The sequence below is a fragment of the Glycine max genome, chromosome 8 (assembly GCF_000004515.6).
Source record: "Glycine max cultivar Williams 82 chromosome 8, Glycine_max_v4.0, whole genome shotgun sequence".
Lineage (NCBI taxonomy): Eukaryota > Viridiplantae > Streptophyta > Magnoliopsida > Fabales > Fabaceae > Glycine > Glycine max.
In genome coordinates, this window is record NC_038244.2 from 21,824,022 (window position 1) to 21,844,619 (window position 20,598).

General features: G+C 33.7%; 3 protein-coding genes across 4 annotated transcripts; 1 reads left to right on the forward strand and 2 right to left on the reverse strand.

Annotated features, from left to right (window-relative positions):
* Positions 1 to 9,633: 9,633 nt before the first annotated feature.
* Positions 9,634 to 11,359, reverse strand: LOC100782335 (coumaroyl-CoA:anthocyanidin 3-O-glucoside-6''-O-coumaroyltransferase 1). Its single transcript, XM_003531822.5, has one exon. The coding sequence runs from the start codon at positions 11,267 to 11,269 to the stop codon at positions 9,860 to 9,862; it is 1,410 nt and encodes a 469-aa protein (XP_003531870.1). The 5' UTR covers positions 11,270 to 11,359; the 3' UTR covers positions 9,634 to 9,859.
* An 869-nt stretch (positions 11,360 to 12,228) lies between these two features.
* LOC100817757 (coumaroyl-CoA:anthocyanidin 3-O-glucoside-6''-O-coumaroyltransferase 1-like) lies at positions 12,229 to 13,273 on the forward strand. Its single transcript, XM_006586391.1, has 2 exons — positions 12,229 to 13,084; positions 13,248 to 13,273. Exons 1-2 carry the CDS (start codon positions 12,229 to 12,231, stop codon positions 13,271 to 13,273), a joined length of 882 nt encoding a protein of 293 aa, XP_006586454.1.
* Positions 13,274 to 13,395: 122 nt separating this feature from the next.
* LOC100781796 (solute carrier family 25 member 44) lies at positions 13,396 to 18,228 on the reverse strand. 2 transcript variants are annotated; one of them, XM_003531821.5, is made up of 6 exons: positions 17,858 to 18,228; positions 16,764 to 17,145; positions 15,787 to 15,983; positions 14,983 to 15,127; positions 14,396 to 14,549; positions 13,396 to 13,819 (listed from the first exon to the last, which is right to left on the reverse strand). In XM_003531821.5, the coding sequence occupies exons 1-6, from the start codon at positions 17,896 to 17,898 to the stop codon at positions 13,794 to 13,796; spliced, it is 945 nt and encodes a 314-aa protein (XP_003531869.1). In that variant the 5' UTR covers positions 17,899 to 18,228; the 3' UTR covers positions 13,396 to 13,793. The 2 variants fall into 2 exon arrangements, with proteins under 2 accessions (XP_003531869.1, XP_006585804.1); XM_006585741.2 differs by having other exon boundaries at positions 13,396 to 13,742; positions 17,858 to 18,194.
* Positions 18,229 to 20,598: the final 2,370 nt, after the last annotated feature.

Here is a 20,598-nt window from a genome sequence, read left to right on the forward strand (position 1 = left end):
TGGCATGTGCCTTCTTTTGCACATCCTTTAAAAATTAAACATTATCCAAAGTTATTATTACTGACAATAATAAGTAAATTTAAAGTTTAAAACAATGAAAATCACAAAATTACCTCCCACGAAGGGTCTTTGCGGCTCTGACAAAATTGGATCCACTTTTCCTTGCTAATGTCATACTTTTCGCATACAGTGTCATCGACACTATACCCTTGTCGGCTACAAGTGCCCATTTTTTCGACATCAAATCGGACTTAAACTGTCTCCACCGCTCTCCCACGGTCTGAAGTATTTTCTTTTTTTGTCCTCAAATCATATGCTTTCGGGAAATCAAATTCAGTCTGACAAACGAACATTACATTTTATTGTTATTAAATTACAATTTTATTGTTAATCAACAACATGCAAAATTTAAGTAAAATACCAAAATATCCTCCCATATCAAATCCTTCTAGGCGGAAGAAACTTGTTTCCAATTCTTGTATGTCACATCCACCTTATCACAAGCAGCAATCCCCAAATATGTTCTTAACTTCTTTTGTGGGGATTGTCGGCTTTCCTAGTCGTAGGATCCACATGGATTGTGACACCCTTTACCTTGACATACATATAAAAAAATAAAACATGTAAAAATATTGATCAACAAATTCACGTAAGTAAAAGGTTCACATTCACTTCACTATTACCAAATAAGACTTATTAAAAACATATTTGGCTCAAAACAAGGCCGTCAAAATTAACAAAAAATGTTTGCTAAATCAGTGAGGTAAAATAAAATAAAATAACATCATGCAATTAAAGTAAAAACTCATCCTCAATGTCACATCCTATCAGAGTATTGTGTCCCAATGTCCTCTAGCACGAGGTTTTTTAAAGTCATCCACCTAATCATCTGCTCCCACGAACAAAAAGTTAAAGATCATCACAGGATCCAAATACAAATAGCACACAGGGAGTGAGTTATCACAAAAAAAATAACAAAACAAATAAACAAGATGTAATCAAAATAAATTATGGAAATATTTTTAACATAACTCAACTTAATACAACCCACGTCACTTCACCACTTTATCTTTAAAATTTGTTTTTCAATCACATTACACATGAATCTCACACTCGAGTCAAGCCGCAATAACACTCATCAATTTCATAATAAACAATTAGCAAGCGTTATGCAACAATTATACTAAGACTCAAGCCTACATGCAATGTGACACCATGTCAGTGAAAAACCACCCTGGGGCGCTTAGGAGTACATAACAAGACACACTACACAATGGGTATGTCAAGTCACTCTCACTAAGTAAAATCATAAGGTGACCAGTCAGGGTCACTCCATTTTGTGAGAATGCTCCAACCATATGAGATCATCATAGGCTTAAAGGAGCACTCAAACCGAGTGTCTTTACCCCCAAGGCCTAGACTCCGAAGAATCCGTTAGGGCCTCACTTTCCTGATTCAGGTCCAACCCCTAAAACAATTTTTGCAAGCAGACACTGCTCATGAATTATACAATACCTATGACCTCACATTACACTTTCTCTTTAACATTGTGCATAAACATTTTTCTCAATATAAACGCTGGTCGAGTTATTGCATAATTCACAACTCACAACATAATTATTGTCACACTAAGTGTTAAACACACACACTTATTTACAACCAAATATCATGCCCACAATTTAACATCTCATGTCACAATCCACCATCACAGGTTTATATGTATCTCATAAGTTAACACATGTTCAACTTTGTACTTATACTCGATTTCAACAATAATATTATAAGTAGGCACTGCTCATGAATAATACAATACTCACGACCTCACACTCGTGTTTCAAATAGGTTTAACACATTGCGATACAATTTAACACTAGTTCTTAACTAGGAAACCTACATTTTCCCTTTAACACTGCGCATCAACATTTTTCTCATGATAAATACTGTTCGGGTTATTGTATAATTCACAACTCACAACACAAGTAATGCCACATCAAGTGTTAACCACACACTTATTCACAACTAAAACTCATGTTCACAACTTCACATCTCATTATGTCACAATCAACCATCTTATGTTTACGTGTATCTCGTAATTTAACACACTCAACTTTGCACTTATACTCAATCTCCATAACAATATTATAATCTCAAAGTAATATATTATTCTAAAATTCATCATATATTCAATTTATCACTTATATACAATTTCAATCATAATTTCATAATCCCAATATAACTATTTATTACGCTAATCTTATTCAAAACACAAACAAATTATACAAAAATATTTCTCAATCCACGGGAAGTAAAACCCCTCAAACAATTTCATATAATCATACAAGAAGAATTTCAATACAATAAACATCCTAAAATAAATCTCAATTTGATCCTTTAAGAACCCCAACACATGTTCATTCTAACCCCAATTGCAATAAACTCATCTCTTACCTCTAAGCGGGCTCACGTGTGTATTGTGAAAGAAATAGTGACATCTCTAGCGGTTTCCTGAGATTCCTCAAGTTTTTCCTCTGACTGCTCTAATAGGGTTCCCAAACGTTAGAGAGAAAGAGAAGAGATTGAAGCCTCTATTCCACTGTCTACATGCAATGAGTCTTTCTCCCTCCATAGACACTATTTTGCAAATCTCAATGGTGAAGATGTGTGGAAAAGAACAGCAAACGACATATCAAAATTTCACTACAATCCAACAAGTAACAAGTCTATAATTGTAGTTTTACCGAGACAGTTTTGGGTTTTTGCGGGAAAAGAAAAAGCTACAATGCAAAGGGTATTTCTCTCAACTCCGACATTTTGGGAGAAGAATGTTTGGAATTGAATTCCAAACTTGGTACTCAAATTTCACAACGATCCAACGGTGCATAAGTCCAAGATCGTCGTTTTTCTGAGACAAGTTTGGTGATATGCAGGAAAAAGAGAGGGTTTTGGGAGAAGAAGAAGGGAAAACGAAATTGAGAGTAAGAGGAGGCGTAGGAAGTATTGTGAGTCTTAAAACTGACCTAAGATGGCTCTATTTATAGTTAGGGTACTCACAACCTATTATTTACTTTATTTTTCGTTGTTTATTATTTTATAAACAAATATTCTATTTTATTTCCTATCAAATGAATAAATAAAATATCATTTTTATTTTCTTTCAAATCATTATTTTAATAAAGTTATTTCTCCTTATTTATTTATTTATAAAAATCCCAATATTTTTCTAAAACTCTATTTATTTTTAAATAAAAGTTATTTTAATTTATATACGAAAAAAATGGGATGTTAGATGGATTAGGGGTCTCTCTGCCTCAACTGGTCTAGTAGCCAATGATCTCAGGCATGTAGCTTTTCTTGTCCGCTTCAAGGTAGAAGGGGGATGTGATGTTGCGTCAGTAGGAGTAGGAGGAAGAGGAGAGCTAAGTGGTGTAATCATTTTTCTGTAAAGAAAAAAACATTAATTTTCAAGATAATAAAAAAACTCAATAGATTATGTAATTGAATGGACTAAAATGAAGTACATAATAAAAAAAAATTACATTAGATGATGTTAATTAATTCTCCTTTATCATGATCATTACGATTTGCATAAAGATGGTCAGCTTCTTCTTCTCTGATGGCGTTAGACGAGATTTGTGTAGACAAAGGACTAACATAAGTATCAATGAGTGAATCATCATCTTCAACATTAACACCAATTGTCTTCCCATGTAGAACCACTGACCACCTTTCATCACAAGGGTCTTGAACATAAAATACATGTTTAGCTTGTTCTGCCATGATGAAAGGGTCATTTTGGTAAGCGAGTTTCTTAAGATCTACCAACGTAAATCCTACATCATTGGTCCATACACTGATATTGTTGTCAACCCACTTACATTTGAAAACACAGGCAGTGAATTTGACATAATTAAGCTCCCAGATTTCTTCAACGAAACCAAAGTAAGGGATGCAAGCTACATGGGGATTGTCATCATGTACACTAACAAAGTGTTGAGATTCAATCCTTAGGGTAACCCCACTATTTTGCATTGTACTTTTCTCATCTTGTGCTTTTGTATAGAAGAAATACTTGTTTATATCGTATCCTTGCCAAGTTATAACATTTCTTTTAGGCCTATCTGCTAGCTTTCTTAATGTTTCATAGGTATTATCGTCACCAAAAATTGTATCTTTAAACCAATTTATGAAAGTCTTGTTATGCTCTTTCAACACCTTGTTGGTCAATATTTTTGGATTACTTTCTTTCACTAAACCTTCATGGCAAAGTATGTATGAAAAAACTTCATTACTGTTATTCAATACATACAAATGAGCTAGTTGCAAATCTTCTACGCTTGGAGTGATAACATGTAGTCCTCTTGAACACTTACCTTTCACTCTTTCATTATGCCGAGACTCGGGAAGCCTAACAGGTTTTTCCTTTTCAATATACTCTGAACAAAACTCAATAGCTTCTTCTGCAATGTACCTTTCCATAATAGATGCTTCCGAACAATGTAGATTATTTGTATACCCTTTTAAGATCTTCATGTATCGCTCAACCAGGTACATCTACCGTAAATAAACAAGTCCACAACATTTGATTTCTCTGACCAGGTGAACAATTAAGTGAACCATGATATCAAAGAAAGTAGGAGGAAAATACATCTCTAACTGACAAAATATAATGGCAGCCTCATTTTCCAGCTCATCTAACTTGACAGGATCAATGACTTTACTACATATAGTATTAAAGAATAAGCATAGTCGAGTTATGGCAAGCCTGACTTTGTTAGGCAAAATGTCTCGTATGGCCACGACTAACAATTTTTGCATCAAGACATGGCAATCGTGAGACTTTAAGCCTACCAACTTTAGATCTTTCAACTATACAAGACTCTTAATATTTGAAGAGTATCCTTGTGGAACTTTGACATGATGCAGACACTGACAAAAACTCATCTTCTCCTTTCTGGACAAGTATGACAAGCTGGAAACAAGTATATTTTCTTACCATCAAACCTTAGATGTAACTGGGTTCGTATGCCCATCTCAGCTACATCTTGACGAGTATTCAAATCATCTTTCGTCTTGCCTTAAATGTTAAGGAGCGTCCCAATGACACTATGACAAACATTTTTCTCTACATTCATAACATCTATACAATGTCTAACATCTAGATCGCACCAATACAGAAGATCAAACAAAATTGACCTTTACTTCCATATGCAAGTCTTACTTTTTTCCTTCTTTTAGGTCTTTCCAAATATAGCATTCAAGTGTTGAACCCGCTGAAAGACCTGGTGACCAGTTAACGGTATTTCCGCACTTTCATGCTCTTGACTTCCATTAAATGCTTTTTTAAATCACCGGAAAGGGTGATATGGTTTCAGAAAACGTCAATGCCTAGTGTATACTATTTTTCTACCATGTTTTAGTTGTATGTAACTTGTGTCTTCTTCACAGATGGGGCATGCACGATGGCCCTTAACACTGTACCGACTCAAATTCCCATATGCTGGAAAGTCATTAATGGTACAAAAAAGCATTGCACACAAATCAAAAGTCTCATTTCAAAACCCATCAAACATTAAAACCCCCTCGTCCCACAACTTTATCAAGTCTTCAATCAAGGGACTGAGATAAACATCGATGTCATTTCCTGGTTGTCTTGGGTCTGATATCATCATAGACAACATCATCTATTTTTTCTTCGTGCACAACCAAGGAGGCAAGTTGTAAATTACTAACAAAACTGGCCATAAACTATGTTGAGTGCTTAAACTATCATATGGATTCATTCCATCAGTGCCAAGTCCAAGCCTAAGATTTCTTGCCTCTTTTCCGAAATCCGAATACAAATGATCAATCTTCTTCCACTGGGAGGAATCATCCAGATGACAAAGCATTCCATCATAGTTTCTTTCATTTTCATGTCATGTAAGGTTTTTCATGTCGTCTCCATTAGCAAACAGACGCTTAAACCTTGCAATGATCGGAAGATACCACAACACCTTCGTTGGGGGGCCTTTCTTTGAGTTTTTGTCACTACTACACTCGTCATCATCCTTCACTTTGTACAATGATACCCCACACCTAGGGCATTTGTGCATTTTTTCAAACTCATGTTTGTATAGTATGCAATCATTAGGGCAAACATGAATCTTCTGATACTTCATACCCATCGGACACAGTATCTTCTTTGTCTAATAGTAACTTTTTGGCAATGTGTTTTCCTCTGGAAGCATGTCATGCACTACTTGAAGCAGTGAACTAAAGCTTTTGTCACTCCCCCTATATTTGGCCTTCACATTAACTAGACTTAACACCGCAGACAATAGCTTCAAGGAATTATTGCACCCAGGATACAAAGGCTTCTTTGAATTAGTTTGTAATGTACCATACATAGGGGCATGTGCTTGCTGAAAAGACTCTTGTCGAAGATCACAAATCATATCCTCTAAGAAATCCCTCATTTCTACATCAAATGGTTTAGATTGGGATCCATTCTGCATGTCTGTCAATTCACCATGCTATATTCACGTTGTATTTGTCGTCTCCCTTTAAACAATTTATACAAGGACAAAAAAAAATTTCGTCCCCATCCAGTCGACTTCTTTCGGAAGCAAATTGCAAGAACTGTTCCATGTCTTCCTCAAATGTAGGGCTTATGCGACTTTCGTTCATCCAACTTTGATCCATCTAAATAATAACTCAATGATACTCACAAAGTTATTTAATGCATGAAAATCTCACTTTTTCATTAAAGGTGTGACCCTACCACATTCAGGAAGACATTTTTTTATGGTAGATTCATACGTCAAGATTAAGTCTCTTTTGTTAAATTTGACGAAATTTCGACACCATTTCACATTGATCTCCAAGTACACGACATGAAAGCGGTGAGATTAATTCCCCGACAATCAAGTATGCACTCAGAGAATAACTAAAAATGCATTGTACCAAAATTTCATCAAATTCAACAAAATAATTTTAACCTTAACGCATGAATCTACCATAAAAATATGACTCTTCCCAAATTGCCCAAATGGAAAATTCAAGATTAAATACAACGATTAATGCAAACTACCCACAAGAATCATTGTATTCAATCTCAAACGGAAATCTAAGGTTCACTTATGATGACATAACTTGTATAGCATATATCAATTCTCATTAATCGCAGTGAACAAGTAATAAAAACATTGGTAACAAACAACAACATCAATCATCATTCCCAATCAACATTAGATATAAAACTTCCCCGACGCAACCAACATAGTCCAAAACCACCATGATCCAGAATCTCTGACTTTATATAAGTAAATAACATAATACCAAAGGCATAGAGCAACTAATTCTCTAGTTGAAGACATTGAGTTCTTTACTACCATTGAATTACAAGTTTCCAACAACAAGAAATGGAGACAAGGAATTAAAGCAACCAAATTTGTTCAACCATATTGCTAACATGTGACATACAAAAGTTGATTGTACCAATAATATAGAATTTGTAGTACAGAACACTAACACGGGCATTAGAAGCAACACGAAGTCACCTCCTTTGGAAAAAATTCAATAATTTAATACCTAATGAATCAAACTTACCAACAATTACAGTAACAAACTAGTGTCAACCTAGGTTGGAGTGGGAGCAACCAACTCACAAGACACAAGTTAAATTGCTCCTATCTGAAGAAAAAAAAAACATAAATATAAAAATGATGCATCACATTCTTTAACACTATTAATATATATAAAGTGGAAAAGAATTTGTTAAATGTGGGGTTTGTTGACAAGAAAAATGGGGAACAATTCAATCCCAAGGAGGCCTCCAACCAATCAGCTAGATGTAAGAAAAAAAATCCTTTTATGCATTAAATTTGTAGATTTGAGTTCTCTCTAACCTTAATATTTTCTCTTCTCTATCAGAAATCCAAGAATTCAAATGACGCTACAGTCCAAGTGAAGCTAGAAGCCACCAAGAGATTTAGAGCCAATGTATTAGTCAGGGCAACACTTTCCACTGTAATAACTTATAGTTATACACAATTAAACTTCTCTAACTAATAATTAACTTAAGTTATGTAGTTTATCATCAAAACATTCTAATCATACAGAAACCAAAGCCTTATTCCAACTCAGTAGGATTGGTCACATGTCTTTCATGATAACCATGTCATACTATAACCTTTCAAGTTTTTGCATTTCACTATAGAAATTTTCCAACCATCAACATTCATACTTTTTGTTTATGTTCCACAAAATTAGTGAATGCTCTCTCTCTTTATTTTTCAATTATTATCTCCTAAAATATAACTAACTATAAGTTAAGGAGCAGAGCATGTTGTTTGCAAGTAAGTGTGGGAACAAACTCGATGATTAAGGAGGTTTTAGCAGTGGTGACACAAGCAGGGATACTAAAACCTCTTAAAGTGGAACCTGCGACAATTTCTTTGATTGGAATTGTTTGTCATCTACAACATGCATATTTAGATGAAGCAAGAGAAAGGAAAAACAAGAGCAAAAGGAAAGAGATGTAGATAGATGGATATAGACAACATTTTCAATATATTGAAGCCTTTGATCAACTTTGGTGTCATGTAAATGGCGCAAGGAATAACCTGAGAAATAAAAAAGAGTGAGTGAAAGGTTGTTAATGTTATGCAAACAGAGAGAAGAAAAACATAAACACACATAACTAAAGCAGTGATTTAAACTTTGATAAACTTTGAGCAAAAGAACCCTAAATAGAAGAAGCCTAAACATGTCATTGCACAAACATTGCTACTACAACAACCTGCTAAATTTAATTATCAAAACTCAGCCATGCGAGGTCTAGCCAAGAACGTTGCATCCACCATAGTCAAGGCAATGCCATGCCCTTTGCCATGGCACTTGGCAAAAACTCAGTCATGCGAGGTGGGCCAAACTCAGCCATGGTATTCAACACAAAAAGATGCAGAAAGAGACAGAATCGCGAAAAATAAGTAGAAAAGTACCTACTCACAGTGGCAACGGCACAATGGCGAGGGCACGGTGGTGATAAGGTTGTAGAGACAGGCAGAGCCAGGAAGACAAAGCTACGACGGAGAAGAGGTAGAGCCGCGAACACAGAGTTGAGTCGAAGCAGAAGAGAGCGCGAGGAAAATAGGGCTCGTGTTCTGATTTTTTAAATTTAAGTTCAACATCGATTTTTTATGATAAACTGATGTTAAACAAGTGATGTTAACGTTAACATTGATTTTCTGGAAGAAAAAAAACCGATGTTAACTTATCATACATTAACATCGTTTTTTCCGAAAACCAATATGAATGAGTACACATTATTTACAATTATGCCATCGTGTTTATGTTAACATCGGTTTTGTCAAAAATCGATGTTAACCTAGCGATGTATTAAATCTATATTTTCTAGTAGTGCTTGCCTCTATCTAGCTATGATCACGTAGTTTCAAATTAAAACTTTTGGTGTTGATTCCGCCACTTCAAAGGGCCTTTTGAACGAGCTATCAATCAGAGAACATGATGAAGAAAATTATGATGATATGTTAATTATCAGAATAAAACTTTCTTAGGGTCATTACTTACTGTGACTAGGAAAGCTAATTATTACAGTAATTTATGAAAATAAATCACTATCAATATAGTTAGTAATCTCGAAACTAAAAGTACAATTAAGATACAATCAAACTTTTTCTCATTACAAGAACATTTCTTAACATTGAAAAGAAGGACACAGATGAAATTTAAATTTTCTTTCCACCCACATACCATGTATATGTAACAGTTAATATCATTATCATTCTACGCGTACGGTTGGTAGGAGTTGAACTGTGCAAGTGTGCATTGTGCAACCAATTTCTGTGAGTGGAGATTTTCAGTCAAGAACTCCAATTTCTGTGAGGTGCTCTTCCAAAATGGTACTGAATTGATTCATTTGAATCTTTTGCAGTGCTAACCCAACTTCAATTCGACCTTCTTTGTCTCTACAGTCAGAAAGGGAGATTGTTCCTGAATTATCTACATGAACTACTTCACTCCTCTTGGGTTTTCCCCACCCAAAGTCAGTTTGATACACTTCAAGCTTTGGTGAGCCTGCAAGTATTGTCATATGCTTCCCCACCGTGGCGAATTCAGTAAAATTTGACATCAATGTTTGAGCCCCTTCAAAAGTTTCGCGTTGCAAATGTCTAACTTCACTTCCAATAGCAAGGGCTGCCTCCACAACACCATTTTCTCCAACAAGCTTGCCCCTCTTGACTTCAGCATTTCCACAAACCAAACAATTTCCAAAATATTCCAATGGAATTGAACATTCGGGACGATTACGACAATCTGCCATAAAGGCCAAGATGTAGGACTCATCATTATTGGGAAGTATTGTACCAACTTCAGCCTCTTCAGATTTCACCTTACAAACCCAAATCAAAGAACATGTTACCACAAATGTTGTTAAGTGTGGTATTTCTAGACCATGGCTTTTGCATTTAATAGTAACCCATTTCTTGAGTTTCTCAACATGGTCATGGCTCAAGACAAACGTATGACGCACGATGTCACTAGGAACATCACGTATTTCACCCTTGGACTCTACATTTTCCGGTAACAAATTCCACAATTCTTCTAAGAAAACGAGCTTAAGGCCTTTTGGGTCTTGAATGATGTCCCTATTGTGCAAGGGCAGAGCAAGGGAAGCCAAACCTAAGTCTCCTTTGGACTTACAAACAGAGGCCCAGAATTTCATGAAGTGATGAAAAGCTCTCCCATCCGCAGCCACATGTCTGAAAGTGATACATATGGTGAAGCCAAAATGGGATATAACAGTGACCTGAATGGCCATGAGAGGGATAAGAAAAGTTCCATCATGCAAGGTACGAGGAGGAGGCAACACGGGAACAAAAGGGTGCAAAAGTGTGACATGTTTCGGGGAATCAGAGACAAGGGTGGTGAAATCTGCTGAGGACTCTGCTACGGTGAAGGAGATGGAATCTGCTTGTGTGTGGAGGATGTGAGGGGGGTTTGGCTTTGGAGGGAAGACGAGGTTGGAAGAGAAAGGGAAGAAGTGTTGGAGAGTGAGGGAGAGAGAGTGCTTGAGAGATGGAAGGAGAGTTTGGAGGAAGTGTTGAGAAGAATAAGGGAAGTTGAAGAAGAAAATACGTTTGAGTGGAGGGCAACATAACCATGGAAGGTCGTAGAAAGTGAGAGGGATGGAGGTTGAAGGAACCGTACCTGGTGGAGGACCCACTTCACACTGTTCTATCACCTTCACTGTCACTGTGTCAGCCATGGATTATGTATGGAGTTCAACTTGGGTATGATTCCAGAGCTAGACAAGAACAAACACCACACGGCAATTATTGTATATTGATATAAGAAACAAATAGGGGAATAAATAAGAGGCAGCGTCTATTAAAAAAATATACATATGCATAAACTTCAACGATGCAGTTGAGTAATTCAATTTGCACTTGAACTTCATTATATTTTTAATGTTTATTTTTTGTTTTACCTTATGACTTGCCTCCTTTTTAGCTATAGTTTTAACAGCTAAGTTGCCAATAATTTTTTTTTAGTTAAAGAACAGATAAATTCAATTTTAACAAGGTCTCTTATTTATTCCCCTATTCCTCAATTTTAAATAAACACTTTAATGATATTAATAAATTAGATTTATTTTTAAAAAAATATCATAAAAGGTAATTAACTAAGAATATAATTAATACGTGAATAGCATCCTTAAATGCTTAATAGGCAAGGGTTCATTGATCAGTTCAGCAAAAAAAACAAAAAAAAAAACAACTGAACTGGAAAACAGTTTATCCTAATTACTGAACTAGAAACAGTTTACTCAAGCTGAACTTAATTGCTTTTTTGGTTCAGAAACAATTTTCTCAAATTCAAACTGAACGGTACTTTAAATTGAACCGGACTATGTTCAAATTGAATTGAACTATTTCTATGGATTGATACACAAAAAAAATATTTTTTTTATTAGTAAGAATCGAAAACATAATCTGTATACGGCTTAACTGATTGAGCTATTCAAAGTTCAAACAGTTTACATTTAGTATAAAAACAGTTTGGTTCAATTTTATATGAAAAAAAAAAGGTTCCTTTTATAGTAGTTTGATTCTATTGATTCAATTCAGTTCTTTTCAACACCCGTCTGACAGAGACACGGTTGAAGACTCAAATGGGCTTAGGTCCATTTTCTTGGAGGAACTATGGAATTCACCACCAAGAACAATGGAACCCTCGTGCCCCATTTATGACGCTCCTTGCGACAGCGACATGGTGCGTCACAGAATTATTCTAAGTTGTGACCAAGTTGAACAGCTAAAGAAATGGGTTGGTATTAAATGTGAAAGCATTGGTCTCGAGGCATTACACTTGTCAACCTTTGTGGTGACATGTTCTTTGATTTGGGTATGTAAGGTAAAATCAAAAGACCTTGATAGTACTGATGTAACTGATCCCAAGGATGATGACTGTTACTGCTTGAATTTCCTAGCTGATTGTCGAAACCGTTCCGAGCTTTCAGTTCCATCCACGTACTTTGGAAATTGCTTAACTATTTGCCACGTGGAACTTCAGAGGGAAAAGTTGGTGGGAGAAAAATGGTATTTTGGAGGCAGAGTGCTATTGGAGGGGAAGTTAGAGGTCTGGGGTGATCCTTTGAAAGGTTTTGAATGGATAGTTTCGGGTCATCGTAGGAGGGAGCTGGGGAGAAGGTCGCAAAATGTGATGATAATTGCAGGGTCACCAAAGCTGAATGCGTATGAGACTGACTTTGGGTGGGGAAGGCCCAACATGAGTGAAATACTTCATGCTGATGATGCAGGAGCTATGTGGCTTTCTGATTCTAGGGAACAAGAACGTGGTGGCATTGAAGTTGGGCTAGCATTAAGTGCCTTTCAAATGAAGAAATTCAATGCTATATTGGAAGAGCAACTTATAGATATGGACGTTGTTGCTCCTCATGAACTCTCAATACTAAATGACAGGAACACTAGAGGTCGTTATATCCGATTATCTAGTAACGTTGTTCAATCTCAACTAGATAAGCCTATTAATTTGATAGATGCATGTCATATTGGTATTGGTATTATTTTCTTCCTTACATCATCGACCACTTGTTGGTTAACCTACCACGGATCTTGTTTACCTTCGTTTTTCTATCAATGTGCTCATCATTTGTTCCTCTATTGCTTTTTTGTCTTGTTGGAAAATTCCTGTGTTATAGTAATATACCATTGCATTGATAGCTTGTTTCTTAGTTATATTCTCATGAAAAATAAGTCCACAAATAGTATCTCAGCTATTGTAGAGCTATCCTCATTGCATGCTAATAATATAATAAAATTATTATCATTTGAGAAATGTAAAATTTAACAATATGTAAACAAAAATATCTGCAATAACTTTCCCTTTTTGGAACAAAAGAGATAAGATTTAGAATTTCAAATTTATTCTTCACATCTCTTTACAATGCATTTAATAGCAATCTATTCCCTTCCCTTACATGATAATACAGTATCCATAGCAATGCTACAAAAGAATGCGCCAAATCCAATAGAATTATAAAAAAATAATGATGCAATTTATTTTCTAGAAGGAAGTCTGCCATATTCATATCCAGCCGAGTGTTTTCATATAATCTGTCAGCATAGCTGTACTGCTAAAAGTTTAACCCTTGAGTCAGAGTGATAAATGTTGAACAGCAACTCCAATGCTAAAGGTGCAAACCCAACATCATCATCCTAATCGTGGTAAATCGATCAGTTAAATACAAGCTTTCAGACTAATTGCATCTATTCATCTTTTGAGCATACACGTTCTACACAAAGAAAAAGTTGAAATGCTTTTAGGTTAGCTATATGTACACAGAAAGCAAGTGCAATGATAAATGAGGATTCATAGTTTAGCATATTTATTCCAAACTCAATAACCAATAACATAAGAATAGAAGCACCAGCATAAATGTTATTAAACAAATATGCAAATAAAATAAACTTGAAAAAGGAAATCAAAAGAAAAAAAATGCATGCAATCAGATGCCCAAAATAATTTGTGGACTATTTTGTACAAGATCAACAGGGATGACATGGCAATGAGCTTGCACAATGAACTTAAAAGAATATTCCAACAAATAGAACTATGTAAAGTATCATTCCCCTTTGTTAGAGAAATTTATTACAGATAGCTTCTTGTCAAGAACACATACACGAGATAACTAATAAAAGCCAAAGTTGTTATTAATTTGCATATATAGTAAGAAATGTGATGACCAAACCTTTGGCCACATAAAAGGAAGACCAAGAAAGGCTCTACTGGAAAATGTAGATCATAAGGAATATAAAAACAAGTGCACATACACATAAAGAAAATGTAATTAGAGAGGAAGAGTTCTCACTCAGATACTCATAAGTCAATATCATTGAAGTGCCCCATGCTGACATGCTAAAAAATCTTGGACCAAACCCTCTATAAAAGCCTCTCCAACCATCTTCATTGATTAAATCTTTGGCAACTTGTTTTATAGAACTTCTATTTTCATGTCCCATTACCTGGAGTGTAGAACTACCCAGTCAGAAAAACTTCAATAGGTAGTAATCAGAATAATAAATATTAAAAATTAAGCAGGTAAAATGAAAATGTGCTATGCTAAATATGTTATTTTTATTCTTTTCTCCTTTTAGTCTTCTTTTGGAGAATGAGGGTGCAATCCACCATCACCACAACAGTTCATTGAACTAATTTTGTATATTACTCAAGCAACAAGTATGCATTATTTTATCTCTTCATCTTTACATTCTAAGATCATCGGTTTATATTATAGCAAGAAAATGCACAGAAAGAGAAGAAGATGATAAGAGTTGAGACAAGATTCATGAACAGAACTATACAAGAAGGAGAAAAAACCTCACTCTGCAGTTGTAGTGATCACAGAACAATAAACTAAACAAAAGAAATAAACCTGATCAATGAGATTATGCAAACCTGTAATCGTGTCTTGATGGTATCCAATGGGGTTGTAATGCAGGATGAAGTTGCACCAGCAATAATCCCTCCAGTAGCCTGAACTAACATAATTTTCTGCATACTAGGTGCGACTTCATCATATTTGGCACCATGATCCAGGAATCTGTTCATGCAACCATGTGCTAATTGTTTTTAATATTGGGTTTGCATGATAACATAGAAATAAAAATAACAGCAAGCACATGTACTAAAAGTGAATTATCCTATTATTACAAAATTCACCACCATAAAAAAATTGAAATCACTAGTTTACTGCAAATTCAGTTTATTCTTTCAGCATGGTTTCTCAGTCAAGAAGAAATTATAGCTCTCCCAACTTAATATAATCCACTGCCAGCATGCAGATGCAGTTACAGCATCATACATAATTCCATGCTTAGAGATCAATCTGTTATATTAATCTGTCCAAGAAAACATTAAACTTTAAAAAAAAATCAGATTTAAGCAATGCACTGTGAATGCTTTTTTGCAGTTTTTCCATGTCCTTGGAACACAACAGGCATCCATAATCTCTAACTTAGATGGAACACATACCCATAATCTATGTTTGAAACTCATGTATACATCATAAAAATTAACAATTGTATAGAAGATACCATGCATTCTAATAAAGACTAACCTGATTAATGATTAAGAAGATTTATGAACACTATCAACACACTCATACTAATCAGAGACAATTGATATAATATAAAAATAACTTAAAGGTAATGCAACAATGATCAAATTAAGACATAAAATACAAGTATTACCATATCTTACCTCCAAATGAAGCGTTGGCTTGAACCATAACTTGCCCACCATACTGCACTGGCAGGTGCATAAGTAATAACAGACAGACCAAACCCTCGATACAATCCCCGGATGCCGTCAGTCCTTAAAACCTTGCGAACAACATCCAGACCCCCACTATATTGGGAATGGCCTGAGTATCCTTGCACCATCAACTTTTGGCTGACCTGAATATCATTCAATGTGAATTAGATATTAGAATTATCCATATTGAGGTAAAAGAAAAAAAAATATATCAAGAAAAGAAATCAGACCACCAATTAACAGGATAAGGAATTTTCTTACCGCAACAAAAAAAGGCACAACAAAAATAAAAATTAACTTTTTCATAATTATCAGTAGAACCCCTTCACAGAGACAAAAGACTTATAGCACAAATAAACTAAAAAAATTTGCTATTTCATGATCTTGGATCATGACCCAACATAATACACCATTGGTATGAAGACTAAACACACCACTGCAAAACCTCACTTTCTATCCTTCATTTAAATAAATTTTTATGAGCTTTAAAAACCAACTATTGCATTTTATGTGTCCCACAGTGTAAGCCCTAACTAAAATTTAGAAGTATTAGCTCTCAATTGATAATTTGATTAAAAAACAATAGGAAGCATTTAAAAATAAACACTTAATATTACTTTTAAAATCATAAACAAAAATGAGAACAATAAAAAACCTGTTTTGAATTGTATCAGATATGATAGAAAATCAGTAAACAAACTCCCATGTTCCAAATGTGCAAACATGAGAAATAGATAGTTGATCTGCCTAAAGAGCATGTTTTAAAAGCAGAGAAAATGCATTTGAATGTATCATCATATTATTCATATCCATATGTATATAGTATATTAATATGGTTGTCAGTCCAAAATGATGTATATTGAAGTTCAAGGATAAAAACACATGCTGTCATTCACAAGGTTACATGAATTAGATTATCATACCACATCAATTGGTACAAACACAGATTGAGCAAAAAGCGATGATGTCATGCCTGCAACTCCATTTGCAATGGCAGCCTGAGAAGTTTCAGATAGTCTAAATGGCTCAAGCATTCTGAAGGCAGTCACCTTTGTGGTCTCTAGAGTGGAGAGGAATATGATTCTGGCAGGAATTGCACCAGTGATAACTGTGCCAAACCCTCTATACAAACCAGGGATGCCGTCTGTTTTAAGTAGTCCTTTTGCAACAGAAAACACATTTCTCTCTACAGCATCCTTTGTGGCAACCTGCAGCCTAGTTTTCACAACAGAAACGGGATAAAGTGCCACCGAAACACCTGTAAAGAGTCCAGCTCCTACGACATAGAATCTAGTTTTATCTAGCCTGCAGGATTGGGAGAATTTCATTAGGATAAAAGCTTGTAGATGGAAAGTTCATTATAATACCATGAGCTCAGAAAGGTCACAATATCTGTAAGATATGCTATTAATAAACCAAAGCAAGGCCAAGACGGCAGAAGGCCACAATCTTCATGAAGAATCAGCATCCACAGACAGAGCACACAAATTTACAAAGGGCATATCTAGAATCATACAGAACTTTCCTAATAGGAAAATGGAATCAATTCATTAATTCAAGCAGTATAATGCAATTATCTTGAATCTTTTATATATGAACTCAAAATTGTCGTCTTATCGAGTAAATCACTATATGAATATAAAGATAACCTGTTGCAGACAAGTAAAGAATGCAACACAATGATTTCACATATGCAGTTATTAACAAATAATCTTTCACTGTTTAGTAGTTCCCATCAAATCGGGAACTTCACAAGCTTCTTTTTTATCCTTTTTCTTTTGAAGGAAATTAGCTTACCCTTTTTCGATTCACAAAATACAAACAAACCAGAAGCCATAACTCCCCCACCCCCAATAAAATTATTCAAAAAAAAACAAAACTTTAGAGGCCATGGTATACCAATTTATGATTTTCGAATGACGGGTATGTCGAAATACAGCAAACAAGAACAAAAATGATAAATCAACAGCAGCGTTCAGAAAATAAATAAAAAAAGGAAAAGAAGAAGAAAGAATACTTGTCCCAGTTGATCTCGGTCTGACCGAAGGACTGGGCCATTAGAAGAATGAAAAACTGCGTCTCAGAACAAAACCTAAGAACACGACGACGACAACAACAACATCCGAGGCTGCCTTCCTTGTCTTGTAAATTGTAATTCAAAGGAAACGAAATTTGCAAATAACGAAGATGGTTGGTCGACAATTTGGTGAAAAGGCTGCGCGTACGCGGAGTTGTGGGAGAAGCACGCCTTCCATTTTTAATTCCTTCATTTTATTTTTACTTTGACCATTCTCTATTCTCTTCTTTTCTCCGTCGACCAACCCAAACCCAATAATTTTCTTTTGAGCATCTTATTGATAAGAAGTAATACTAACAGAAGTCGTGACTAATAATATCTGTGGGGGACATTGAATACATACAAAACATGTATTTTTTTTAATATAATTTATTTTATAGCTAAGGATTAACAGCATTTCAAATCCTGAATTACTCGAAGCAGTCAAAGTTGTCATCAGAATTGTTGATAAACCTAATAATTTTTATGTTGGCTAAGGATAGAAATGAACCGAGTCGCTTGTAAGGATTTATGGTGGCTCAGTCTATTTAAATCTTGATTCGATTTGCTTTGTTTGTTATAAAGGTGAAACTCAAACTAAAAATAAATAAATAAAAAGGTCAAAGCTAAACTATAAAAAAAGTTTGTTAAGTCGTTCTGCTCTTTTTTCATTTTCTTTTGACATACTTTGTGTTTTAATAACTTGAATTCAATATGATTTTGTTTATCAATTACTTATACGAAATTTTATAAGTTTCTTTTTTTAGTTGGTATTTCAGTAGGTTTTAAAACAATTAATTGGTTAAAGACGTCTTTAAGCAAGCTTTTAAATAGGCTCGTAGGTCGAGTCGAGCCTTAAAAAAAGAAGTATATGACAGGAGTCAAACTCAAACCGAGCTCAAGCCTACTAAAGCATGGCTTGACTTGCTCATTTCCATCCTTTGTAACTCTCATTACTCTAATTAATTAATAAAAAATAGTAGTATCGTACTAAATAACTTCTATATTTTTTTATGAATTTAATTTATATATATATATATATATATATATAATTTTTTAAATTCAATATCCAATGAAAATTCAATCCTTCATCACATCATTATTTATTAACATATGATGTGCCTTATGTTTGGCGAGACACTGTAATTAAATTTAGTTTTTTTATTAATAGAAAAACTCATTTGATTGTTTGGTAAGTAAAGTTTTTTTTTAGTTTTTAATATTTTTTGAAATGATATTTAAAGGAATATTTTTTAAAATGTTAGTTTTAAATTTTTTGTATTTTTTTCTTTTTTTATATTTAATGTATTTATCAAATTCTTTATTTATCCTTTTTAAATAAATTAGATTTTTATTGTTATTTAATATGGAATAATAGGTCATTGGTTTATTCTAGTTTATTTTATTTTTTATATTATATTTTTATATTACATTCCAAATTTAATGATTATACAATTTATTTTATTAATTTAACATTATAAATCAATACATTGATAATGATAGATGATAGGTTTATTTTGGTTATTATATTTTACATTATTTATTTTAATCATTGTACAACTTACAATATTTAATTTATTATTTAAACATTATATTTTGTCTATTATTTTTTAATAATTTTATATTAAATAATTTATTTTAACTATTACACTAAATAACATAATAAAAATATAATGTCTACTTAAATGTATTTTCTTATATTATTTTAAACTTGATTAAAAATATTTTAAGAAATAATATAAGATTAATAGTATAATACTTAACATGAAAAAATGTAACATAAAATAGTAGAATACAAATATATTTATTTCTGTCATTTTACATTTTACACTTTTTGACTCCTTCAGTAATTAATATTATCAAACACTTCTAATTTAATAAATTAATTGTTCAACTTTTAACTTCCAATTAATTTTTTAGCTATTTTTGTCGAAGAGTAGGATGAATTCTTATTAGACATCTAAATAAATAAAAACTACACGAATAATACATAAATGAAACTCCATTTTTAATTTTCAACTTTAATTTTAAAATAACTTCTAAATAAAAATATTGGAACAAAGGGAAAGAAACTGCCAAGTTGCATGCATGATGTCATTGTTTAATCACATTAGATGTGTTTTCTATAATAATTGTGTTATAAAATGCCAGATCAATTTTGCTGGTTTGACCCAGAAATGATGAATTGATTTTGTGTTTGATATATAAATTAACTACCAAATCGTTCAAGGAATTGGTGAAGAATCAAAACTGGTCAAAACCTAGTAAAATCAATTCATAACAACTTTACATCTAGAATAAAAAAGAAAATGATAAGTTAATATAAAATTATAAGAAATCAAGGTATAAAAAATTGTAAATAGATATAATGATTAAATTATAGTATGTTTTATAAGAATACTGGTTTAAACGTTTTTTGCATTGGTCATCGATTCTAAAATGGTCCAATTTTGTAGAGTAATTGAACCAATCACCAGACGAATTTTCAATTAGACAGGTAGAACTGGCCATATCTGATTTCAAAAACATTTTTTTTTAGAGAAATAAGCGTATAACATTTCGGTTCATGATCAAGTTAATACAAGGAATAACATGAATGCATGATAAAATGTAGAAAGACTAGGCAAAGATGGAGTCACCTTTATTAATTCATGGACAACACCACCACTATAATGAACCCCACAACATAGGTTTGATTATGA

What these genes read in the sequence shown, in the direction of transcription:
- LOC100782335 (XM_003531822.5), bottom strand. Translation starts at nt 11,269, where the DNA reads ATGGCTGACACAGTGACAGTGAAGGTGATAGAACAGTGTGAAGTGGGT.
- LOC100817757 (XM_006586391.1), top strand. Translation starts at nt 12,229, where the DNA reads ATGGAACCCTCGTGCCCCATTTATGACGCTCCTTGCGACAGCGACATG. An exon ending in TGCATGTCATATTGGTATTG is followed by an intron (nt 13,085 to 13,247) that starts GTATTATTTTCT and finishes TTGCATTGATAG; the next exon opens with CTTGTTTCTTAGTTATATTC.
- LOC100781796 (XM_003531821.5), bottom strand. Translation starts at nt 17,898, where the DNA reads ATGGCCCAGTCCTTCGGTCAGACCGAGATCAACTGGGACAA. An exon ending in ACCGAGATCAACTGGGACAA is followed by an intron (nt 17,146 to 17,857) that starts GTATTCTTTCTT and finishes CCAATCCTGCAG; the next exon opens with GCTAGATAAAACTAGATTCT. An exon ending in AGCCAACGCTTCATTTGGAG is followed by an intron (nt 15,128 to 15,786) that starts GTAAGATATGGT and finishes TTGCATGAACAG; the next exon opens with ATTCCTGGATCATGGTGCCA.